At 34.0% G+C, this 27,104-nt stretch overlaps 1 protein-coding gene and 1 long non-coding RNA gene across 51 annotated transcripts in view; one reads left to right on the top strand and one right to left on the bottom strand.

Moving 5' to 3' along the window:
* Positions 1-27,104, bottom strand: part of RIMS2 (regulating synaptic membrane exocytosis 2) — a 612,755-nt gene that overhangs the window by 274,347 nt on the left and 311,304 nt on the right. For 18 of the 49 annotated variants that reach the window (XM_023248356.2, XM_045050049.1, XM_045050037.1 and 15 more), the window contains 8 exons: positions 23,409-23,617; positions 21,814-21,933; positions 19,188-19,287; positions 18,260-18,383; positions 16,049-16,095; positions 11,865-11,977; positions 5,456-5,503; positions 1,675-1,805 (listed from right to left, as the gene is read on the bottom strand). In XM_023248356.2, the coding sequence (XP_023104124.2) occupies positions 1,675-1,805; positions 5,456-5,503; positions 11,865-11,977; positions 16,049-16,095; positions 18,260-18,383; positions 19,188-19,287; positions 21,814-21,933; positions 23,409-23,617 (892 nt within the window). Of the gene's footprint in view, positions 1-1,674; positions 1,806-5,455; positions 5,504-11,864; positions 11,978-16,048; positions 16,096-18,259; positions 18,384-19,187; positions 19,288-21,813; positions 21,934-23,408; positions 23,618-23,741; positions 23,810-27,104 lie in introns of all 49 variants that reach the window. The other 31 variants (XM_023248368.2, XM_045050081.1, XM_045050053.1 and 28 more) reach the window with 3 other exon arrangements.
* On the top strand, positions 384-7,870 carry LOC109496153. 2 transcript variants are annotated; one of them, XR_006592645.1, is made up of 4 exons: positions 388-427; positions 519-586; positions 7,080-7,258; positions 7,806-7,870. It is a non-coding gene; the product is annotated as an uncharacterized LOC109496153 (long non-coding RNA). The 2 variants fall into 2 exon arrangements; XR_006592644.1 differs by having other exon boundaries at positions 384-586.

Here is a 27,104-nt window from a genome sequence, read left to right as displayed (position 1 = left end):
CTGGGTGGCTCAGTCAGTTGAGCATCCGACTTCGGCTTAGGTCATGATCTCACAGTTCGTGGGTTCGAGCCCTGCCATCAGGCTCTGTGCTGGAGCCTGCTTCAGATTCTGTGTCTCCTTCTCTCTCTGCCCCTCCCCCGCTCATGCTTTCTCTCACTCTGTTTCTCAAAAATAAATAAATGTAAAAATTTTTTTCAATTAACAAAAAAATAAATTCCATAATTTGAAAGTCTTTTATCATCTTCCAAAGTAAGTATTTTTTTCAAAGGTTTGAGTAAGCAGAAACTTAGGTTATGTATATGCATAAAAACATAGATGGGAATGCTAGCAATTCTTGTGGGTTTTTATCAGGGCATTCTAAGAATGTTTAGACTAGTAAATCATGCTGCTCTAAGAAGCCAAGTGATGTGGCCTCCAGGATGGCAGGGTAATAGGGCTGTGATATATCGAGTCAACCAACTGAAGTTTAAACTGGATTTAAAAGCTCCAGTTGTGAATATCTTCTTCTTCCCTTGCAGTTCAAAGTATATCCCTACCCAAAAGGCAACCTAAGTTGTGAGCAAACAACTTTCTTCATAAAAATTTGGTAAGATCAAATTATATGGCAGTTTTAATAACTTTAGACACAATGGCACCTTGACGGACTTTCTGATGAATCTTCTTCACAAATTTCACTTCAAAATATGTATCAAACAAAATGTAAGGCCTATGTTAATTGTCTACTTCCATATTTTTATCCTTTTCTTGGTTGAGGTTGTTCTTCAGATGATACTTTGGCATTCAAGTCTGATGACTTTCAGCTTGAACTAAGTAAATGAGGGGCCAAAAGTGTGTAAACGTGTTGAAGATCACATGTGTGCCTAGCCACTTCCAACGTGGGAAAATATGACCAGCCTTTGACAACACTCTGTCCTGGAGGCCAGGATGCTCAATAGCTGGGGAAATGATAATTGGTGTCATTAATTCTTTCTTTTTACATGACGCCTACTGAATAATCTCTTTTATTTTTTATGTACCTGAAATTAAAAGGGGATTAGATAATTTTTGAAAATCTATTCCTCCAATCCTAATTTCTCTGTTCAAATTAGGGCAGAGCAACATCATTTGTGCTAGTTAGTAAGGACACAAAGCAAATGCTGCTTGAAGAAGTTGATTCCAGGACCAGAGGCATGGCGTGATGATATGGGGTGATGAAATATAAAGCATATTCACTCATTTTACGTTACATAAAGAAATAATATCTTAGTATGAGGAGGTAGAAGGTGTAAAGGAACATGATGAGTACCTTTTAGTATCATTTCCAGCTTTTTGCTTCTGTAGACTGTGTTAAAAATGCATTTGGTTTTAAAAAGCATAATAATTGTTAATGATTTTGATAAATGAAAATACGCATCATTTAAGAATCCATATAACCTAAAATAAATCTTCAATGAAATCATCCATAACATTTGACATCAGTTTTAAAACAATCTCAAAGCACTTACTGTCACTATTTTGAAGAATCATGAATCACATGAATCATATGAATATATGAATCATTATGTTTAGGTTAAATTTCATAAATATCTGAGTTGCATGATACATAAAAATAAATGAGACAGAATTGAAACACCCACTGTTATTAACATTTCTTATTTATTTTCAAGAACATTTATTTTTGTTTCATATCCCTACCTTCTGTCTGGAAGAAAGTAAATTTTAACATAAGGATTCCTTGGCCTCCCATCTTCCCTGGAAGGGAGATCCTTTGCTCCCAAAATTGTAACTATTAATTGGTGACCAACCTTGTCAAACCATAGTTTTATCTGAAAAGCAAAAATATTCATTTATCAGCTCAAACTTTTACTACCATAACATAATGCTTACATTCCCAATCTTTCCCCATTCTCTTACACTAATATGAGCACAGAATAAGTTTTACTTCATAAATTGCACTTAGTTAAAATAAAAGGATATGCTATAATAACTTCAATGAACAGAGGCAATAATTCAGATTATTTTGGATGGATTGATAAATCACTTGAGCTTTTTGTTATCCTAATGTGATTGCTTATTAACATGCACATGACAATTACCCTAAGAACTTCACATACAATGACTGTGTTTGCCTATCTTTATGTAAGAATCATATTTTAGTTCCCCTAAAATAATGAGTTCAGAATAAATGCTCAAATGAACTGAAGAGATACCTCATTTATATGGTATTCATAGGGAATTTTTAAGCAAATGTTTTAAAAGACAAAACATTTCATTTGAAAAGACATTTTAAAGATTACAAGCAATGGCTTTACAACCAGTGGCTTTAGTCCATAGACTCCTTGATTTTGTATTTAAAGCCATAATAAATTCATCTCTATAGGTTTTTCTTACACAGACATCGAGTCCCTTTTTCATTAGAGGAGAAGATATATTACATCCTTAGAATAAAAGGGTATTATTTTACCATTCGAGATAAGAAGATGGGAGTAACTTCTCTGACATAATTAGGAATTGGAACTTCACATCCAGCTGCTAAATTCATTTGATTTAACAATTGTCACCTCCCACACACATACCTCACACTCCCACACCTAGCTAGCTAATTCTACCCTGTCAGGATGTATAACTTGGCTCTAATCCACATTTTGGTTCGGAACTCATCACTGCTCTGGCCATTATCTTGAAATTGAATCCAAAATCTGAAAGTTGGGAATAAAATTATATACTGTTCAATAGTTTAATTTTTCCTTTAATTTTGAAGTTTAATATTTGCAGCAGTTAAAAAAAAATGTTAATATACATCTCATGTCCGTCATTCCCTCTCCTCCTGAAATGGACAGTCAGGTCTGGACCAGGCTCTGAGATATACAAAAAAATATATAACATATATACACATGCATAAAAATCACCTAAATATATATATATGTATATATGATATATTGGTATTTGGTTCTAATTCTAACATGGCTCTGTTGAGTCTCTCACTTCATATCTCAGAGAACGAGAGGCTGAACGAGACTTTTGAGTCCAAAGAAGAGGACTAATGGCCCAGAAGAGTATATAAAATTATTTATCACGCTCTTCTGTCAAATGGAATTAGCCTTCTTAATAACGGCAAGAAATATTTAATTTTTAAAAATTATAATTAATACCCTTTATGTTATATTAAGCCTTCATATTTAAAATGCAGGTTTTACCATGCTGTCGTATAACAAAGTTTTCTTAATAGAGCTGCAAAGTACAGTCTCTAGAAAAGTGTTTCTTAAAGGGTGGTTCACTAACCTTACATCTGTGTTATCTGGCTTATTTGTTGAAAAGTTACAAATTCCTGTGGCCCACCCCTCACCTACTGAATCAGAACGGGGCCCAGGTTTTTGTTTGTTTGTTTTTTTGACAAATTTCAACAAGTCCTCCTGGTGATTCTCATGGGCATTACAGTTTGAGAACCATTGCCTGACTAGGGGATTAACACCCTGAAAGAAAAAAAAAAAACCTCTTCAACATGCAAATAGAAAAAAGTACAAATATTTGCTTGTGTAACAACATTAGAACATAGATACGGGTGAGGGTAAGTGGGAAAAAAAAGAAACCATTGTTCTGGCAAAAGACACGAGGGGAAAACAACAAGAAAAAAAGCAAGAAATACAAGAGTGTCTTTATATGAGATGAGACAGAGATGTTGTCAGAGCGCATCATGGTTCTTCTAAAATGTGTGACCAAAAACCCCATTAATTTCTGATATTCTCTATTTTCTATAGCAATCAAAAAGCTTATGGCTTTATATTTCCAGGACAATTAAAAACACTTCTCTGAGGATCATGATATGATTATTAGGCACTTCAAAGAAAAAAAGATTCTGAAAGGCTAAAAAAAAAAAAAAAAAAAGAAAAGAAAGCCTTTTTCTGGTAAACTGTACATTTAGAAACAAAGAAACAATAATAATTATTAGACTAAGCTCATAATTATTGGAGCAAGTTACTGATTTCTGTAAATTGTTTCTGACGGATGAGACTAAGCATTTGCCATCTTCACAGGTGATATTTTTGCTCCTCTAAACTCATTAGACACAAACATTTGAGATACATAACTTCAAATGCTTGATAAGCAGTATTCTTTTTAGATTTTCCTATGCCACAGAAAACTAAAATTATCATTTGTGAGTAATATTCATTTTTCATACAAGCAGACACTAGGCATATGGCCTCCATATATACATTTTATAAAATTTATAAAATTATACTTTCCAGATATATAAATGTTAATATAGTACATTTTAATTTTACGGGTTTTTTAGTCAAAATTACAACTTTTAATAAACTGTTTTAAACTAGGCGTTTGATCGACAGCCCTAATTTTCATTTTATGTTACAGGACTTGCATTGAAGTTTTTAATAGATATCCAGTTCACATTAGCAAAACAATTATTTTATTAGCTAGATTATTTTATCACATTCCTAAATTTCTTATCTGTGCTTTTCAAATGATAGGTGAAAATATATCTGTTGATTCCCCCAAAATATAATAAGTGGATTTCCACAGTTCTAGATGACATACTTCTGATTTTACCTCTACTTCATTAATAAAAACCTTGGAGCATCTTTTTAATTGTTTGCATATAATAATCATTCCAGCTTTACCATGTACCCATTTTTAAATGTCCTAAGGAGAACCGGAACAGCACAAGTAAATATTTAACACTATATAATATTAAGTAGAACAACTGTAATTTTTCAAATTTAAACTAAATTAGTATTATTCAAAACGAACAACAACAAAAAAAAAAAACATGCAGCAAAGCAAGGAAAGCATAATACTACTTAAAAAAAACAACTATATTGTCATTATTTTACCATGTAAGGGTTTCCTAATGAAAAGAGGCAAACAACTTGTACCAAGTGTTACAGTAAAATTGAATCCCATTTCAATTACAAAAGGTGAGCAACACAAACCCAACACATTTTATTTAGATAATCATTTTGTTCTTTCAAAATAACACACTTTTCAAACTTGAACCTTATATATTAAATGCATAAAATTCATATTTTAGATAAGGTACAAATTTATTTGCCAATCTCCTCAAGGATTTGTTGCTTGGAAAATGCAAGAGAAAGATGTTAAGTGATAAAATGAATGATTTAAAGAGACAGAAAACTTAGTGCAATAAAAAAAAATATCAGCAGTATAAAATTAGCTAGTTTTGTCAATATTCTATACACAAGTGCAGTCTGAAACCTATCAAGTTTTAGCATTCAGTGGATCATATAAAATCACTAACAGAGATTGTCTCTTTAAATTTTAATTGTATTTTCATCTCCATGCAGAAATTTTACAAGCTGGCTTATAAAATGATTTGAAAGTCAATAATATGGTTTGGAGCAACATACCAAAACAAGTTTCCTACTACGCATTTTCCAAAAACATACAAATAAGGGTTAAAACACAACTTTCGTTTCTATCAGGCAGACAGGGCCTTTACCTGAACCCTAGGAACAAAAGGCGTTGTTCTTCTACTAAGGCTTTGGCTCTGGTAAGCAAAATTAAAGAAAAAAGCAATAAAACAAAACCAAAAAGGACAACACGCTGGGACTAAAAGACCAAAAGTAAAAACAAACACATAAAACTATCCCTTAAATATTATTTTTCCATAACAATACATATCTGAATTAAGGACTTCATTGTAACAAGTTAATTTTGCCAAAATGCTAAGATATATAAAAACTATATAAAATCAGATGTTTAAATGTAATCAACACAACAGGAATTAAGAGCGAATGTAAAATAACATTTTTGGGCTTGTATATTCTGAAAGAATGAGTGTAAACATAATCCAGGAGTCAAGAAATTTCAGGTTTTACCCTTAAACGCTCTACATAGAAAAAAATCAGTCCAAGTAGTTAAATAAAAATGCACCATAGAATTATTATTAGTGAAAAGTCATCTGTAGAAGTAATCGTGTGACTTCTCTAAAATACATCTAACAAAAATTTTAAAAACATTAGCCAAGTTGGCTCTAGCATTTCTTAAAAGAATAAACATAGTAAGATAAAAGCGTGTGGAACACACTGTACTAACTAGTTGATTCACACCTTAAGAATTTATACCAGGTTCTAGTATTTAAACACCATTTTTAAACATTTATTACATACTATACAAGGTAATACTTATTGCTAATCACACTTATTAATGACAATACCTCAATTCTTTTTATTTATACAATTCTTTATATTTTTCCAAGCCTCTACTGGCAGGTTATTGCAAGTTCATTGTCTCCAACAAAACTAGAAGGTAGGTGCTATTATCTCCAATTTGAAATAAGGAGACATAGAGAAAGGCTGGATATACTTGCCCATATTCAAACAAAAAGTAAGATAGTGTAAAGTAAAAAAAAAATAAAGCCTGGTTCTAAAAAAGAAAACAAGAAAAGGAAGGGAAGGGAAGGGAAGGGAAGGGAAGGGAAGGGAAGGGAAGGGAAGGGAAGGGAAGGGAAGGGAAGGGAAGGGAAGGGAAGGAGAGGAGGCAAAAAAGCCCAGTTCTGATTAAATCATTGTTTCAAATTCTTATAATAAAATCAAATTTTCTTTCTCTTTTGGCTTATCCTGTTTTCATTTGGAAACAGTTACCAAAAGACATCACAATAATCAGAATTTTGTGCCTTTAGTAAGGCATGCTAATAACTAAATAGGAACAAAATCAGAAGCATATATCAGGGTTTGGGAAGGGATTTCAAGGCATTCAATTCTTCCTTCCCTAAGATTCCATTCCATTCCTCACATTTCCCATTCTCCTGTCTAATTCAGAGAGTTATCAATAAAGGCTTCAGACCTTTCCATTGCTATAAGGAAACAGATAATAAGTACTAGGAGGACTGTTGCCTAATTTGATTGTCACCAGATAGACACCATTTAAGACATAAATCTAAAACCCAAAGGAAAGCAGATCTTAAAAGCAGACATCAATCATGAGTCATCTTTCTCTCTCTCCAAAAAACCAAGGCAGTCTCAAATCTAAGCAGTCTTCCTTTTGTGTGGAGACATTTCCAAAGGAAGAAAGAAATCTTTAGATATGGAGTATGTTACTGATATCTGTCTGCATGATCCTAGGTGAATACTTCTCTAACAAATGGGCCAAGGATGGATGAAACGCATAGAGATTAACAAGGCCAGCTGAACAAAGGAACTAACAATATACTCTATTTGGAAATAGATTTTATTTTCCTTCTCCTCTCACCTGTTCTACCTGTTTTAGACCCAAAGGAACAGGTAATGGAAGATTTGCGCAGGTAAGTTTTACTTCATAAACTAAAAAAGCTTAATTTGAAATGAACAGCACTTCAAAATAAATTCGTCCTTTACAGCAAACATTTTCCATCTTCTAAGATGATCTCAAGTAAGCAATTCACAGGTTTCTGAAATCAGTTGTCTACAATCTAGGGCAATTTAAACCTAATCTTTACCTATAAGTTTACACATTAAACTTGGCTGGAAAAAACATATTTCTGTTTTGCTAGTGTTTTTAATTGAGATGAAATTCACATATAATAAAAGTAACCATTCTAAGGTATACAATTTAATGGCATTTAGTACATTCACGATACTATGCAACTACCGCTTTCTTATAGTTTGAAAACTTGTCATCACCCCCAGAATACCCTATGTACCTGTTTGTACCTATGAAGTAATCAACTCTCATTCCCCTAATGCCCCAACTCCTGGCAACTACTAAGTTGCCTTCTGTCTCAATGGATTCTGGATATTTCATACATGAATGGTGAACTATTACGTATTGCATTGCAATTTGCGATTCATATTGATTCATTTATTTTACAGGAAATATCTGATGAAACCTGTGACAACTCAGCCTCATACAAATGAAGAATTGAATTTGTACACTATTTTGCATTTTTTTCATGTTTATTTACGAGAGAGAGAGACAGACAGCGTGAGTGGGCGAGGGGCAGAGAGAGAGGGAGATACAGAATCCAAAGAAGGCTCCAGGCTCTGAGCTGTCAGCACAGATGCGGGGCTCAAACTCATGAACCGCAAGATCATGACCTGAGTCGAAGTGGGACACTTAACCGACTGAGCCACCTAGGTGCCCCTTTGCATTTTTAATGTCACTTTGCATCATACACTGCACTATCTTTAGGGCATTCCTTTTATGCAACGCTTCTGGAATAACAAGGTTGTGATGATGAGGTATAAAACATAAAAGCTCAAGGGAATAAACCTTCATTTACAGGAAGTTTTTAAAAGGCTGTAGAGTTTCTAAGGATATTGAAAGATACATACCTATTCTTCAGTTACTTACTCCATTTAAATGGGCATACAAAATGGATATGGACAATAGTTACAAACCCATCACTAAAAATGGAGTCAGAAAAATATTAAAACAAAGTAACTTAGGGAAACATTGTAGACATAAAGCAACCACAGACCCAGAAGTAAAATAAAATTATTATCAGTAAGAATCAATGTGTTCTTATAGAAAGAAAGAATTTTAAGCTTCTCACTTTTAAAAAGAGTCAAAGGCTATATTTTATCTTAACACTGTTTCAAAAAGTAGCCAACTAATTTAAATTATTGATTTTTAATTTAATTTTAAATGGTTGATTTAATCATTTAAATTATTAATTTTAAAGAATTGAAAGGACTACAAAAGTAATCCCCTAAAGAAGCAAACTATTAAACTGTGGAACAACATAAGTTTTAAAAAGAATCAAAATAAGAGAGTTTTGACACAGCCAAGGCTAACATACAGTCCAGGTGTCATAAACCTGAACTCAAAATGATTTTCTCACCAAATACATTTATGGCACTTTCATACTTATGACCTAGAATAATAACCAGCAACAGCAGAATTCAAGCATAGAGAGGAAATAAACTGCATAAAGTTTTAAAAATATCAACAGTCTTGAAATGAAAGTTTGAACAACAATTTAAATTATATGTATATTTCTACTTGAGAAAATATCAGTCCACGAACTGACCTGATACATTAGGAGGTCAGCTTATATACGATACAAATTTTCTTTGTTCTCCAGAATTAGCAATGCCATAAAATTGTGAGCTATGGGCATAGGTAAAAACTCACCAGAATAAAAATGCCCAAAGGTAAAATAAATAGAAGGATATAGGGATTGTAATGTTGCCTTGCGACTTACTAGGAATTTTCCCAAAAGGTGATATATAACACCTAAACTCTACATCATTAGAGAAAACCAAAATGGTCTCCAGTTGGCAGGAATAGGGTTAAATATAAAGGGAAACACTATATCCAGAAGGATATCTTGCTTATGTTTCCTGCATGCAAAGAATGAAAATAAAATTAAGTTTCATGAAGATGAAATCTGTGTCTATCGGATTGTTCACGGTTATATTCCCAGCAACTGGGATTAAGGCTGACCCAGGGCCAGAGCTTAACATATATTTCTTGAGTCAATGATTGAAGATTAATTTCATACAAACATTTTTGAGGAAAATTTTGGCAACAGATTTCAAGAATCTCAAATTTTTTTCTCTTTCCTTCTCTTCCTGTAATTTTACTTCTGAAAAGTTATCCTGACAAAAGAATGTTTTGTTCGACCTAACAGAATACGTAAGAGTTATACTGAAGGATTTCCATGGCATCATTGTTTATAGTAATATAAATTAAGAACAAGCAAGATGTCCCATTATAGAGAATTAAGTTAAAATGGTATATTAGCTATTAAAATAATTTTAAGAGAAATTTTGGAAGAAAAAAGTTTTAAAGAAAAATGTGCACAATATATTACTCAGTAAAAAAGCAGATTTCAAAATATTATACACAGATTTATTACTTTTGTTTAAACATTTATATGTATGTGAATGTTACACTTTAGTGGCAGGTTATACGTGATTTTATTTTTTATATATTTATCTGCACTCTAGATTTTCCACAATAAATATGTGTAGTATTTATTAACACCATCTTACTGGAACATATCCCTTCCAAGTCATAAGAAAATGATAAAATGTACACATTTTAAACTATAATTACATGGATTTTAAACTAACATCATTTATAAATGTAAATATGATGACTTGAAATCATTAATTATATATTTAGAAGTATAACTTTTAAGTTTATGTTTCCCTAAAATATTTAAGTCTTACCTTTCTAACTATATTCATTTTGAACCATGATGAAAAATAGCTGAATTTGAAATTTGTCTAAATGCCTGCACTACACTCCTCAATCTTCCCCCCACTTCCATATGCCCTGGGATTTCAAAGTCAGTAACAAAGCAATACTTACTTACTATGAAGTCTAACTTCCGCTCCCTCTTCCACCAACTGAAGCAAACTACACACACACACACACACACACACACACACACACACACACACATTTATTTATGTACTGGCATCATCCAGTCATACTATGCATTATTTAAAGATGGACTACTTCAGTGAATCCATAATAATTAAAAAGAAATGGTTAATGTCTATTAGCACTTTCTAAAATGGTGAAAGTACACATATATTTGTAACTACAAATGACAACATCTGTGCTGTTAATATATGTAAAAGAATAAGTTGAAAGATGCTACTTATGATGGAAACTGAAAAAAAAAAAAAGACCACTGTCTTCAAATGAAAAGGTTCACTCTGTTTATGAGAGAAAGTAAACAAAAATAATAAAGAGAAGAAATTCATTTTGTAAGACATTTACAAGTTCCGGTAAGTATCTCAACTTCTTTCTTGTGCAACTTTTCTGTCATTGCCACCTTTGTGATCAAAATAGTCCCAGAACAGACATGTCTAAGAACTATTTCAATAATTTAAATCTGTTAATTCTGCTTATACTTCCTATATCTTTTAATTAATAAAAATTCTTCACCAAAAAAATCAAACACCTCCCTTCCCCTCCCCCAAAAAAAGAAATTTCAAAGCTGATTAAACAAGAAGCTTTTTCTATTGCTCTTAAAACACCAGCCCAAAAATAGTTTATTTTTTAATTGTAACATTTTTTATCCAAAATTCAGTACCTGAATTTTGAGAACCTAAATAGTTCTTAATAGTGATAAAATTGCAAGTTTATGCAAGTTTACTAATTCATCAACATTATGTTTCTAAACTATAACAACATGAATTTCAATATTTTAATATTTTAAATAGTCTAAAAAGAGAATGACAACTGAAGAAATTCATAATAATTGAAGGCTCAAGTTTGCAAGGCTCTTCTAATATGGACAGATAATGCCTTATTGAATTTTTCATTTTTATTATAAAATGTTCAAATTAGGGATCACTTACTATGTAATCACACAGTACACTCAGTTATCTATTAAATATTCTACCATCTATTTAGTTTTGTCTGTTGACCAAAGCATCTCAAGTACCATTATATTGAGAGCAATATTTATACCCCAATGCTTTACTATGACATTCAAATTTCCTTAAACTCAAAAAGTAGGGAATGTATAAAATTTACTTTCATCTTAAATATACCATCTTTGTACAACACATCAATTTTATTTCTCTTAAAAGTCTAGGACAAGTTACAGTCATTTTAAGACACTGAGCAAAAATCATAACCTTGAATTTTAGAATAAAATTACTAAGGTAAAAAAGGTTTTAGATAGCATCACAAATTTTCTCGTTAAATTCCAGAAAACCTAGGGGGTATAGCTCAGTGGTAGAGCATTTGACTGCAAATTCCAGAAAACCTAATAAACTCTAATAAAGAAATACTATGCTAAGTAATTTAAATTTCAATTAACTGAAATTACTAAGAATGAGAAAGTTGATGGTTAAAAGCAAAATTATAGTTTAAGAAGGAGTTGGTTTACAAAATGCTATCGTCATAAAGTGTTAACAATACTTGGTATTCCAAAAAGAGAAATTAATGTAGTGATTACATACTGAAAGTTGTCCAGATAAGTACTGTGGAACATCCCTCAACATGCCGGGACTCATGGGAGAGGTAACGGAAATAGAAGGGCGATCCATTTTTTGAGATTCGAATGAGCTGGAACCTGAAGTGGCAATTATACATAAGAAATAATAATGATGACTCTTCATTAGCATTTAATAATCTTTACCACATATCTTTTAAATTATTTATGTATTTATTTATTTAACACGTCCACAAAACATCATTATATAGACCATTTTCTTAGCCACAGTATTCCAAATAAACTTACACCTATGTTTTGAAAGTGTAAGTACAGCTGAGCGACTCTCTTAAGACCAAGAGTGAAACATTTTTTCTGCCAATTATAGGAAAGATCGACTTCTATGCCAGGACTTAGTTACTTTGCTATGTATATACTAAACTCGTATCTTATCATAACATATTAAGAAATTTCTAAAAATAGAAACTCTGGAAAAATCAAAACCTAAATCAAAAAAGCAACTTGAAGGCGATGCAAACTTGTAATGCTAAAAACATAAGTACTAGAATATTAATCATGAAGTGTTTCCAGGAAGTGACACTTTAAAACCATATCTGGAAAAGAATATAGTAAATTAGATGGGCAGAAAGGAAGAGAGGGTCTATGAAACAAGAGACATTACAGCAGAGAAAGCACAGCCTTGGTACTCAGAAGTTATATATATGAATTTATTTCTATGGAGGGGAAGGAACGATTCAAAAAGTGAATAAAAATGGAGCTAAGGGGATAGTGGGGGGATTAAGTGCCTGGAATTCTGGGCTACACATTTTGGCACTAATCGAGTATTAATCATTATTGCCTCATTCTCTTCTGAGTGAGGCATTAACTGCATTTGAAGAAGATGACTTTACCACTTATTTAAAGTGTGAATTGATCTGAGAGAGAGGGAAAACACCTCAAAACAAGTGGAATTCAGTAAAATAATAATAGGAAAGTTTGTGAAGATGGAATGGGCAGAAAGAATTCCAGCAATATCACAAAATAGACAAAAGAGGACTCGGAAACGAATTAGACATGAGAGATAAAGGGAGAAACATGAAGATTTCAAGCCTTGTAATTAGACAGGAGATCAAGAAAATCCTTTGTCTCTGTCTTGTTCTCTGAACAAGACTCTGCTGATATTTCTTGGGATGTAAAACACTGGGCAAGTCCTGTGTTTAAGGAATGGGTGGAGGGGTGCCTGGGTGGCTCAGTCGGTTAAGCCTCCAACCTCGGCTCAGGTCATGATCTCGCGGTTTGTGAGTTCGACCCCATGTCGGGCTCTGCGCTGACAACTCAGAGCCTGGAGCCTGCTTCCGATTCTGTGTCTCTCCATCTCTCGGCCCCTCCCCTGCTCATGCTCTGTGTCTGTCTGTCTCTCGATAACAAACATTAAAAAAAAAAAAAAGGAATGGGTAGAGAAGTTAATTAGAACTAACACGATACCTCTGAGACATCCAAGGGGAGATGTAAAGCAGGTAACTGGATGCAGGGATGGGACCAAATGTCGAGTTGATATTAGTGTTAGGAATCAAACCGTAAAGTGTCCACCAAATTGGAAGCATGAGTGGATAAAACACACTTCTAAAAAGGGTATAGTCTAAAATGAAGGGGGAAACTTTATGTCTTGGCATCAGAAGTAACAGTGATACCTTATATAATATTTAGAAGTGGAAAGAATGATGGCTTTATGGTGAGAAGTAAGCTCAGTTTTCTACAATGTTGAGCTTCAAGTAAGAGGAAGACACTTAACATATTATTTAAACATCCAAGGATAAAGGAATAATGACGGATCATTTTGATAATATAAATTTAAGAGTCATATGGCAATTAAAACTATTATGAAGAGAAGGATTTATTGAGGAACTAAGAGGAACTATTATTGGGCCTTGGAGAAACCTATTCTTCAACATTTAAAGAATAAAGGATTGATTCTAATTTAATTTGAGAAAGGATCCCTATCTCCTCAGAAACAATTTTAAAATTATAGACTAGGGACTTTTTAAATAGGTATAATAAGATAAAAGGTTCCACCCTGTTCATACAATACCTGAGTGATGTTACATAAGTGAATAAGAACTATACATATTTCATAGGACTTTTGTAAGAAATAAGTGTGATAATGTAGACACAACATCAAGCACAATTCTGGGCATCCAGTAAAATGGGAGCAGTGATGATAACGAGAATGATCTCATATATATAATAATTACCATTATATTAATACAGTTGACCCTTGGGTTGGGGGCTCTAGCCCCTACACAGTCAAAAATCCACAATAACTTTTGACTCTCCCAAAACTTAACTAACAATAGCAGAGAGACAGGGAGAATGAGAATCCCAAGCAGGCTCCACACTGTCAGTGCAGAGCCCCATGTGGGGCTCAGTCTCACGAACCATGAGATCTCACCTCAGCCAAAATCAAGAGTCAGACGCTTAACCGACTGAGCCACCAAGGTGGCACTCATAGTATATTCTTAATTATTGTAGAATCCGATCACTTCTCATCACTTTCATTGCTACCACCAATGCCTAAGTCACCAAATAAGATACTAAAGATTTCAATGGACTAAGTATCCAAATAAGATACTAAAGATTAAAATAGTTCCTTCACTGCCCTCTCTGCTTTCACTCTTGACTCATTTAAACTAGTTCCAACATAGTAGCCAGATTTTAAAACATAAATCTCTCCTCAAAACCAACTTATGTAGGGGCGCCTGGTGGCACAGTCGGTTAAGCGTCCGACTTGGGCCAGGTCACGATCTCGTGGTCTGTGAGTTCGAGCCCCGTGTCAGGCTCTGGGCTGATGGCTCGGAGCCTGGAGCCTGTTTCCGATTCTGTGTCTCCCTCTCTCTCTGCCCCTCCCCCGTTCATGCTCTGTCTCTCTCTGTCCCAAAAATAAATAAACGTTGAAAAAAAAATTTAAAAAAAAAAAAACCAACTTATGTAGCTACTGATTGCCCTCAGAGCAAAAGCCCAGAACAAAGTCGTCTTTAGGGAGGCTTATGAAGTCTATGCAATTTGGCTGCCGTTACTCCTCACCCTTCATCTTCCCCCCCTATTTACTCTGGTGCAGCAACACTGGCCTCCTTCTTTTTCCTAAATGCATCTTAGGCTCTCCTGCCTTAGAGCCATAGCATGACCCAGTCCCCCTACCTGAAAAGCCTTTCCCCCAGGAAGCCACTCTTTCAAATCTTTGCTCCAATCTTCCCTTCTCAGTATGGTCTATCCTGATCATCTTATTTCAAATGGCAAACCTATTCCTCTCTTCTTTTACAATATCCCTTACTCTACTCTCAATCAATCAAGGAACAGTTCAGTGGAAAAAATCCATTTGTTTAACATCTGAAATAGCACTCAGACACAAGTAATAAAAAGCGTTTATGAATTTAACATTACTTAAACTTATATGTCTCTTGTTCCTTCACCACCCTGATATTAAGTCAGAAATTACTATCCCATTTCTAAAAATATAAATTAGAATATTATTCACTAGATTACCCCAAATATTACCCTCACTTACTGAGAGTTAGTTTACAAAATAGTACATTTTAGGGCTCCTGGGTGGCTCAGGCATTAAGTGACTGACTTCGACTCAGGTCATGATCTCACAGTTGGTCAGCTTGAGCCCCTCTTCAGCTGAGCTCGAGCCCTGCTTTGGGTGAACGTGAACCCCGGATGCGCTCCACTTCTCTCTCTCTCCGCCCCTTGTGGCATTCATTCTCTCTCTCGCTCTCTCTCTGCCCCTCACTCACCTGTGTGCCGCACCCCCCCCCCAAAAAAAAGTAGTGAATTTTAAAATTAGAAGAAATGGAGGAAGAAAGGGCTCTCTCTTTTAGGAGAGATGGGTATGTTCATTATTTTTATTGTGATGATGGTTTCATCTGTATGTCAACACTTACCTCCTTGTGCACTTAGGTGCAATTTATGGCAGTATACCTTAATAAAGCTATCTAAAAATACGTAGTATTTAAGATAGTGTGATTAAAAAAAACTCTTAAAATATTATAGAATTTTGTACTTTATCTCACAATAACATGAAATAATGCTAAATTTTTTCATTTGTATATGACTATATATTTGATAACAAGATTATTATATTTCTTAGTTTGCGTTAATTGATTAAATACTTGAATGGCATTATTATTTTCTTCTAATATAAATGAAACTTACTAGACTCCAGTTGCGCATGTGTGGTATCAGGTATTCTAGGGATATCTCTGAAATGATAGAATAAGAAAACAAGAAATTGTTTCAACAACTAATGCAACTGCTATTTTGACTATTATCAACCCACATATAACAGCACAGTATAAAATGAACAAAACATTCTGAGCTAACCCCAATTATTTAAAAAGGAATAGTCATATGCACTTAGAGCAGATTTATAAAAACACATACTTTATTTTCTATGTGCTACACTACCTGATTATCCATGCTAATAAATTTTTGAATTCAAGATAAGTTTTACGGTAAATATATTTGAATTCTATTCTATTCTTTATTCAGTAACATTGAAATGCAAATAAAATATAACTAAAAGAAATATTTAAAGATTCAGATTGTGACTGAAATTTTTACTGAAATGGAGTGCAATAACTCCATTGAGAAAAAATGCAGCCATGGTTTTCACTGGGACTTAAAAATTGTAACTGCACTTACACCAAAAATGTGCGCGTTTTTGTTTGAGATTTGCCAGGAGAGGTAGATTTTATTTTATTTTATTTTTTAAATGATTTTTTTTCAACGTTTATTTATTTTTTTAGGACAGAGAGAGACAGAGCATGAACGGGGGAGGGGCAGAGAGAGAGGGAGACACAGAATCGGAAACAGGCTCCAGGCTCCGAGCCATCAGCCCAGAGCCCGACGCGGGGCTCGAACTCCCGGACCGCGAGATCCTGACCTGGCTGAAGTCGGACGCTTAACCGACTGCGCCACCCAGGCGCCCCAGGAGAGGTAGATTTTAAAGGTTAAGATCATTCAGAAAAGTACATAAAAGAATATTAAAGATAGTAAACAAAAATATGATTAGAAGATCCTTCAATACCAAGAAATAGATTCGATTAATACACTAAGCTAATACATTGCAGTTTTATCATATTACAAAACTATGAAAAGACAAAATGAAAAATAGATACAATGTCGTGTGCCAGATTCACTACTCTGAATGTGAGTAGTGAATAAAACTTGTTCAGTAAATAAAGTTGAATTGAATAAAAAGTTTTCAATAAAACTACGTTAGCAATGTAGAGTCATTTTCCCCAACATAAAAAGAGTGCAAAATAATATACTTCAAATATTTCTAAATGAATGAAAACGGGGCGTTAGTGCTCTACAACAAAAAACAATTTCTATAGCCTCCACCCTCGAATCTCTTAACCCCAGCTTGTATTTAATAATTTGCTGCTGTCAGTGTATATATATTTTTTTATTGCTTTTATTTAGCTACAAGCATATCTTTTACATTGGCTTAGAATATAAGCCAATATTCTGTGAGGGAAACTGCTGATATTTAATGAGTGATTTTCATAATATAAGCACAAAGGATGATATTTATTGCCAACTTTTGGAAACCATTAATTTCATCTATAAGGAAAAATTACAAAAGGAGTACTTTGGTATTTGATTATTTTTTTGGTCTGTTTCCTTAAAGATGTCATTTTGCTCCTTCTACTGTTCCTTCTGTTTAGGAATAGTGTGCCCTTAGGCCCTCTCTTTCCTATGTTGAAATCTCCATTTTGAAAAAATACAGAAAATTCATTGACCCTCATTTTCACAATGTAGAGGACCACAGTTCATGAAACTTTCCTTCTAAAAGTAATTGTTACTGGAGCAACTGGGCGGCTCGGTAGGTCAAGCATCTGACTCCTGATTTTGGTTCAGGTCGTGATCTCACAGTTCATGAGACGGAGCTCTGCGCTGGGCTCTGCACTGACAGTGTGGAGTCTGCTCGGGATTCTCTCTCTCTCTGTTCCTCCCCCACTTGTGCTCTCTCTCCCTCTCTCTCTCTCTCAAAATAAATTAAACATTTTTAAAAAATGGAAAAAAAAGTTTTTTAAATAAAATTCTTAAAAAGAAATAAAAGTAACAGTTACTGAAGTCTCCTTCTCCCACCATGCCTTTGGTCATCTGTCAAGCCACTAAGACAATAAGAATAATAAACACCTAAATATTTCTTCTTCTTTTCTAATGAACTGTGTATTCTAGCATGATAAGATAAAGTGATGTCATGATTTTTGGTGCGCTGTTTTAATAAAAATGAAAAGAAGCACTGTCCTCAAAACAATAATTTTTATGGAACAACCAGGTAATTTGCACACTACAGATTGTTTAATGGTAGTCAATTTTATAAGGCACATGTAGAAAGTGCACAGACCAACTCACCCAATAGGTCTTGAAACAACAAGCTCCACTTGTGGTTCAGGTTTGGACTCCAGAATGATGTTATATACTTCTTCAAATGTGGCTCCTTGCAAGAACCTTCCATTCCACTCTAATACTTCATCACCTATAGTACATTCCAGTAATGATAATCTTAGAAAGAAAAACTAATCCCATAAAATACACTTGAAGCAAAAGCAATCTTAAACTGTAATGAACTCCATAGAATACAATCACTGTTATGGAGTAAGACCCACTGACAACCGTTGCATTGGCATCAAATTTGATGATGAGATGATTAGTATTTTTACCCAAAAGGACAAAGGGATTGAGGAATAAAATGACATAAAAGCTATCTCTGTGGTTTCTTAACAGGAGTCTAACTCCAGAAACTATCTAATTGTGGAAACTATTAAACTCTGTTACCTCTTTGAAAACTTTATGATTATATTCTAAGGTTTTCAATATATATGCAACAAAGCAACTTATCTAAAGTTTCTTATAAAAAGCTTAACGCTTAACATCTTATCACATCTTCTCTAAGGCATTCAAGGATCTCTCCAATAGTATCCATTATGAAAGAGATAAGGAGTAACACATTTTAGGAAATATGTATTTATCCCTGAAGTTTGTTTCCTAAACTGTTGGAATTGTTTTCAAAAGAAAAATTAAGGCTTACAAGAAGCTAAATAATACTAGATATTCAATAAGAGTATCCGTCAGCAAAAAAATTATATCAGTAAATATAAAAGTCTTTTTATCTAATGTGACTCCAGAAACAATAGTTATACTTCCATTAATGAATAAAGTTTAAATATCTAAGTTAAAGAAGCCTTTGTTTTTGGTCAAATCACTTCCAAACGAGGATAACTTTTTTATAACTACTTGAGTTTAACAGTTTAAATATAAAAAATCAAAGATAGAAACCTACCTGGTCTAAGATGTCCTACAGTATCAGCTAAACTTCCTTTTTTTACTTTGGTAATAAATGCACAAAGCCGACCTGATTCAGTCATCTTTCCTCCTACAACCTGTTTAAAAGAGGAAAGTGTTTAAAACAGGCATACTGTTCAAAGTATAGTTCATACTTTGTTAAAACAGGCATACTGTTCAACATAGTTGCAGATTCAAGTAAAAAATAACTAGACAATTTGTAGCTTTTAAAACTATAATATTCTAAAAATAATTTTTAAATAATATACTGTTATTATTAGGAACTAAATCCATGTGAACTATTCTCACATGTTCTAAAATTTTCACAATTTAATCTATTATTTGTAAAAAATATTGCATACCTTAGAAAAAATTGAATAATTTGTAATTTCTGTCTTAAAGAATAATTTTTATCATTTCTAAAAACATTCTATTACAGTACTATATAGTTATATTAACATTTCCTTTTTTTTTTAAGTTTATTTATTTTGAGAAAGAGAGAGAGAGAGAGAGAGAGAGAGAGAGAGGGAGAGAGAGAGAGAGAGACAGTGTGAGGGGGGTGCACAGAGAGTCAAGGAGAGAATCCAAAGCAGGCCCTACACTGTCAGTCGAGAGCCTGACATGGGGCTCGATCTCATAAACCATGAGATCATGACCTGAGCCGATATCAAGAGTTGGACACTAAACCAACTGAGCTACCCAGGAGCCCCTATATTAACATTTCTAGTTGTAGATTTCAAATATCATGATCATATAAATATTTGTTACTTTGATGACAGTTATGATAATCTACTAAAATTTCATTAGTTAGTAATATTTTAGGCACATTGGTAATGTACATGATGATGATGGATTTTTTTCTGAGAAAATTACAAAGTGTACTGAATCTCATTTGAATTCATGTAAACTTTAAACCATTGGCATCCCAATTTTTTTTCTACTTTTATGTTGTTATTTACATATATCTGTTAGAGAAAGGAAAAAAAATGTCAGCAATAATGCTGTGGAGTCATATGTGTACCTGTAAGACTGGCCTCTTACAAAAATTAATGCTTCCGATCAACTACCATTCAATCACTATATCACCTTTATAGCATGTTAAGCAAACAGTGGTAATTAATTTCATTAACTAGTTATTTTTTTTCTCTAAATTGAGCGAATGATATCTGAATTTTAAAAATCACTGACTTATTGCATGTATTTAATCCCAAGTTGCAATGATTCACACCCAGGTGCAGTTCAGTTAATATTAACTGAAGATTCCTATGTTTCATTCATTCCTATGTTTCATTCCTATACCTAAATGTATAGGTATTATGGGCCAACATCCTTATGTTACCATTTTTAAACTTCCTTGGCTTGATAACCTTCAATAGTAATAATCACCTACACTATTATTATTGCTGAAATCATACAGTGTGCCTGGCACTGTGCTAACTGCTTGTGTAGTGCTTTATTTAAGCTTATGATAACAACTCAATAAGCATTATTATCTCCATTTTACCGATGAGGAATCTGAGGCTAAGAGAAGGTTAGCTGCCCAATGTCATGTTGCTAATAACTGCTATAACCAGGAATCAAGCCAAGACTTCCTAACCTCTACTCTTCACTGTTCTAACACCGTTGGACAGATCTGGATTTAAATCCCACCTTCATCATCATCTTTGTGACCGTGGGCAAGTTATGACACCTCTCTAAGCCTGTTTCTCATCTGGTGTGTTAAATAACACACTAGAAGTAAAACACTCAGATGAGTGTCAGCTCCATGGCAGTCACCCAATAAATGTTAGTTGGGCAATTCCACTTACACCCAAAGTTTTCTAATAATTCACTGTATTCTATGGGACAACTTCTGTGGCAACTGCTTAACTCTAACAACCATTTACTCTTTTTTTTCATTTCAGTTTTTAATTTGTCATACAGATGCATGCGCGCGCGCGCACACACACACACACACACACACACACACACACACACACAACCCCACAGAGCTCTATTTGCTCTACTTACCAAATAACTATCTGGTATTTTATAGTCGAATATATATCAAGATTTATATTAAAACTCTTAGCATACGTATTTTTGAGTTTCCAGACTTTAAACAGTATTCTCTTCCTCATACACACGCATACTCACAAACCCACACACACATTGTGCTACCCTTACACAAAAATTATATTCCAATTGTTAAAAAACAAAATTCAACCAAGTGAATTTGAAGATCTAATTTGCTTTACTAAACAATTCATGAATCGGGCAGCATCCCATCCAGCAAGCAGAGGAGAGCTCTACTGAGCTCAACAAAAGAAAAGTTTCCAGAGGCAGAGAAAGGGCATTAAAAAAATAGGAAAAAGGAATTCATTAGCAAAGAATGTATTTTGAAGACTCTTCTAAAAGAGGGTCTAACAAATTTTTAGTATCGACCAGGAAATTCCACGTTGACTGGATAAAAATATTACTTGAAACATGCACAAGTTTTGGTTAATGAGTGCAAATGCTTGGGAATTCTTGAAAATTGGGGAAAAACACTAAGTATAGGTTGGAAAGAGTTATTATACCTTTTGCTTTTCTCATAAATCTACAAAGGAGTGGAGAGCCAAAACCTCATATGTTTCATCACATACCTTCAAGCCAAGCATTGCTCCTGAATCTCGAGGTACGCTTCCATCTTTTAGACGCTTATTTAACAAAATACGACCAATTAAACGATCTCCATCTTTAGATGGCTGCCACGTCACAGGGTGCTGACATATTGCATCAACAAACAAAGAAATTAATGTTCTTTTTCGATAAAGGACCCCTTGTACAATCTCTCTGAACTCCTGATTACCAAAGTGTTATGATTACACAAACCAGTTTGTATTCAAAACATTGATCAAAAGCACATACTACATTATGCTTATAAGGTCAAGATTTTTCAAAATCCAATTATTTCAAATTCCTACAGAGCCCTCACACATTACTGCAGTTATATCGTTCTATAAAATCTGAGAAATGTTGAAAACACATGCAAACTATCCATGCGCTGAAGATTAATTAAAAATGGACAAGACAAAAAGATGGATTGAAATTCTATGTAGCTAAACTCATTTAGAAATGATATTTTAATCTTCAAACGCTTTTGGAAGACTCTGAAAGAGTTAATTACAGTAAAAGTTAAAAGCTAAAGTTATATTAAAACATGAAATTTGAACCTATGATGAGGGCTTCCTTGAAACAGGTTTCTAGGTTAAAACTGTAACGATACACAAGCCCCCGTAACTTGTCAGTTGAATATGCATGAGAGAAAACAGGCCAGATTCAAAGGTGAGGCTAGTTTATGGTTCTCAGTTTTTGTAGGTTCATTGATTCTTTCAGGTCTTTGATCCATTTAGTAAATTAACTTTGTTGGCTAACTCAGTGGTATCCACTGTGAAGCAACTTGAAAGTGTTAGGAGTTTATCTCTTCGTCAGGGAAGAACCAAACCCTTTACGAATCATGACACCATCCACTATGAATTATATGTCAAATAACAAAGTAAATGATTTGTGTAATCACAGTTTCACAGTTATCTAAAAGTAACATGCACATCTTCATGCAGAATTTGGCAGGCAAAAGACAAGTTCCAATCAATCACATCTATATGGTAAAAAGATTTCAAAAGTCTCACTACACTAAAAGCAAAAATAATAAATACCAAAGCAGATGGCAATGGTTCTAGTACTAATTAATACTACATTAAAATGCTATGACAATAAAACAAAAGAGCAAAATGACAGTGAAAGGGAAAAAAGAAAAACAACTTTTTCTGTGCAAACAGACCCAATTATCTCCCTTTTGCCTGGGATTGAAACTATTAATAATTTAATTTTCATCCCAAGGAAAACATATGCAAGCAATCAAATAAGCCAATCCAAAAATTCTTCATATTTGTGGTTTATAAAAACATCACAAAGTTCTCTCATGCGACCGTAGACAAAGCATTCCTTCAATCCTAATTTTTTATTTCATTTACTTATTTTTTGGTATGCCGTCAAACAACAAAAACAGCAAAACAAGCGAGAAGTATTTTGGTTTGTTTGTTTGTTTTGGTTTTGTTTTTCTTTTCTGCACCTTAAGAAATGCTACATTGACCCTTGAAATGCCCTGTCCTTTTATTATGTTCTGTTTGAATGAGTGACAGAGAGCAAACGAAGACCAAATGAGCAGGTTAAAAGGCAGGCTCCACAATCTCAGTACCTTATCACTATGGCTATGCTCCTCGTTAAGGGTTGTGCTACTACAGGTATCTACCCCAGAGTCCTTAATCTGAGGCTCAGACCATTCCAAATCCTCTTCCAAAGAGTGGCCACCAAAGTACATCATTTTCTTTTGTCTCTCAGACCTGGTGTTAGAGTCCGACAAAACTGCCTGCTCACTAGTTTTTCTTTTTCCCTTTTGACTGTCCCCTACAGGTGTGGGATAAAAAGAAAAAAAAAAAGATACAAAAAAGAAAACATGCAAAGGTGTAAATCAAAAAGGAAAAGTGAAATGAAAAACGAAAATTAAATAGTAAGGCTCCACATGTCTCACCAAAGACATTGGGGATGCCTCACTGCTATGCCAAGACGTATGGTCCAACCAGTTGTAATCCATGTCTCCTGTGAGAGTCAGACAGACAAAGAGTGCAGTAAAGGAGACAGCGAAAGAAAGGACAGACAAAGACATTATAAACATTGTTAACTGTGTGATCCTCTCTGGTTTCAAGAACTTTGGCTGCAGCACTCACTATATATACCAAGAGAAAGCTAAGATTCCAAATGAGTAAAATTTATAGAATGCAGAATATAAAGTTTATGTACTCTAGATGGATCCTACAGGGCCAAAGTTCTGCAAGAAGAGAAAAGGCTAATAATAATAAACAGGAATAGAAATGAAAAAAATTATATATTCCAAAAAAGAAAAAAACTATCCACTGTGTCTGTTACTCAGGCTTTTTTTTTTTTTTTTTCCATGCTGGCCTATAGACATGAGCAAAGATTAAGGAACATGTTAAAAATTAGACAGTGGTTTGCCAATAACCACTACAACAAAAAGCCAAGTAATTAAATGTTGTTCCTGGAATGTAGTATGATATTCTTTATAATGTTGAAACCTCCTAAAAAACTTTGGGTGGCTTAAAAAAAGAAGAATTGGTTACACAGAAGATTAGTTTTGTGAGAAAATGACAAAACAGAGTCACTCAATTTCTATTAGAAAAAATAAAATAAATCTTTACTTAAATATCATGAATAACTTAAAATTACTTTGAAATAACTTTTCAACTTTTTTGCAGAAATTGCACTCATAAAAAGTACATTTTCTTTTAAAATAATTTTGTCACACAACTTATGTAACTGGCAACTAAGATAGGTTTTCCATTTCCCAAATGTAGGTGCTTCTCATTTGCCTTACATTTGAAAAAAAAAAAGTATTTTTAGTCTATATGTGCACATATATCTTTTTAAGCCCTAGTTGTACTTTCTCTTACTTAAAAATATTTACTAAACACCTTCCATTTGCTATGTATTGTGCTAAGCTCTAGCATAAGGAGTAAAACAATGAGACATAGAACAGAGTGGAGATAAACACAATAAATAAATCATGAGTGTCATACAGGAGAGTATAATACGTGCAAAGGACAGAACTCTCAACACACCATGAAAGAGTATAATAGGATCTAATTTAGATTTTGGGCTCAGCAAACACCTCGGAAGAAGGGATGTTTAAAACGAGAAATGAAATATGTGGCCTCAAGGACAAGTAGGGGCACAGGCAGATGGAAAGTGGAAGAAAGAGCATGCTAGGAAGAAACAACTTGGAACTCCAGTGTGTCTGAACCAAAAAGATGCTAAGTGAGGTGAGGCAGCACAAACCAGCTTAGAGAGGGCTTTTCATGCTTATTAGAGATTATGACTGCCATTCACTGAAGGATTTTGAGCAAGATGGTGACATGAACTGATTTACATTTTAAAAAGATAAATGTAAGTACTAACTCCAGATTGGGTTGAAAGACACCAAGAGTTAATAGGCATTTGCAATATTCCATTGGGCAGGTAATTACGGCTTAAACAAAGGTGATGGCAATGGATAAGGTAGGGGAAGAGGGAACTGAGAGATGTTTCGGATTTAGATATAAGAGTATTCAGAAAGACTGAAGAGAGGCACCTGGCTGGCTTAGTCAGGGGAGCATGACACTTTGGATGTTGGGGGCATGAGTTGGAGCCCCATGTTGGGTGTAGAGATTACGTAAAAAAAAAAATTAAGAAACACTAATGAGTCAAGGATAACTCCCAGGTTTCTGGCAATAATAACTGAATGGAAGGAAAGACTACGAAATGGAAAAAACTGGAGAAAAAGCATTTTTTATTAGAAAGGGGTAGGAAGGAATTACTCTATTTCACAGAATCTAAAGTGTCATTGACTATAGAATTCATAGATATTAAAATGGTAAAAATATACATCTTGGAATTTATTATGATAATTGATTTTGGATATATTATTCAAAATACCCATAAATCATTCAAGTGATCATATAAAAATTCAATTTGTTAAGTTGTAACAGAGAAGGGTCTGAGCTGCAGACATAAATTATGTACATAATTAGTACACGATTACTAGTACACAGATTGGAATAAGTAGATCATTTAGGAACAGAATGGAAAGTAAGGTACAAAGAGGATCCCGACTGAATTCTAACATTTAGAGTTTGATCTGAGAGAAAGAGAAGCTGAGAAAGGGCATGCAAGAAAGAAAAGGAGGGAGGGACATGAAGTTCTGCAAACCAAATAGGAGAGAGTTTCCTCAGCAGGAGGAGAAAGCAACTATGGTGAATGGTTTCTATACAGTCGATAAGGAACAGAAAAGTGTGCATTTGATTTGGCGACATGAAGATCGGGAAGGATGTTAGAGAAAGCACTTTGGGTAGAATGATGAAAATTAAAATCTGTTGAAGTAACTAAAGAATCAAAGGGAGACGAGGCAGTAGAAAAATTGTGTAGATGAATAGTTCCCAGAGTGAAATCCTCTAAACAGCATTATCAACATCATCTAGGAACTTGTTAGAAATGCAAATTCTTGGGCACCAATCAAGACTTAATTAATCAGGAATTCTGTAGATAAGGCCTAGGAATCTGTTTCTTAATAACCTACCAGGTGATGATGATCTCAATAATGTATGAGAACCACTGGAGATAATTTTCTTAAGAAGTTTATTTGTGAAGGATGATAAAATTGTGCTATCTAATATACACAAAATTCACTTCGTAGGGGAAAAATGCTCGTTAATCTATGAAATAGAAAGGGCTTCCCAATCTTTCCCATGGCACAAATCAACAATTATAATTTTATGGCTACCCAAAGAGCTGAAAGTATTTCTTTTCCAGAAAACCCTTTCAAAATACAATACTGCTTGACACAAAGCACTGATAGATCTCCAAACTGGGTTAAATAAAGTGTGGAAACCGTAAATGAAAATTCTTGTCTGGTTTATGTGAAGGTGTGAGAACCCAGCTCACAATGTCTCTTTCTCTCAAGGCCTGCAACCCGCCAAAAAAGCACAAATGAAGTTCTTTCCTTAGTAAATAAAGTATTTACCATTTCAAGCTGCTTAACCATTTCAAACCAAAGCAAAAATATTTGATTGGCCAAAAAAAAAAAAAAAGAAAAGAAAAAAGTGTCATATGATAGGCTCAGTAAACATTTGTTGAAGGAGTAAAAATTAGTACTATTTAAGAATTAAATACAGTAATTAAGGAGTGCCTGGGTGGCTCAGTCGCTTAAGCGTTGGACTTTGGCTCAGGTCATGATCTCACAGTTCGTTGGTTCGAGCCCCATGTTGGGTTCTGTGCTGACAGCTCAGAGCCTGGAGCCTGCTTCAGATTCTGTGTCTCCCTCTCTCTCTGCTCCTCCCCTGCT

This window comes from Felis catus, chromosome F2 (genome assembly GCF_018350175.1).
Source record: "Felis catus isolate Fca126 chromosome F2, F.catus_Fca126_mat1.0, whole genome shotgun sequence".
Lineage (NCBI taxonomy): Eukaryota > Metazoa > Chordata > Mammalia > Carnivora > Felidae > Felis > Felis catus.
The sequence above is the reverse complement of the archived record's forward strand: the minus strand, read 5'-3'. Positions and strand labels throughout refer to the sequence as shown.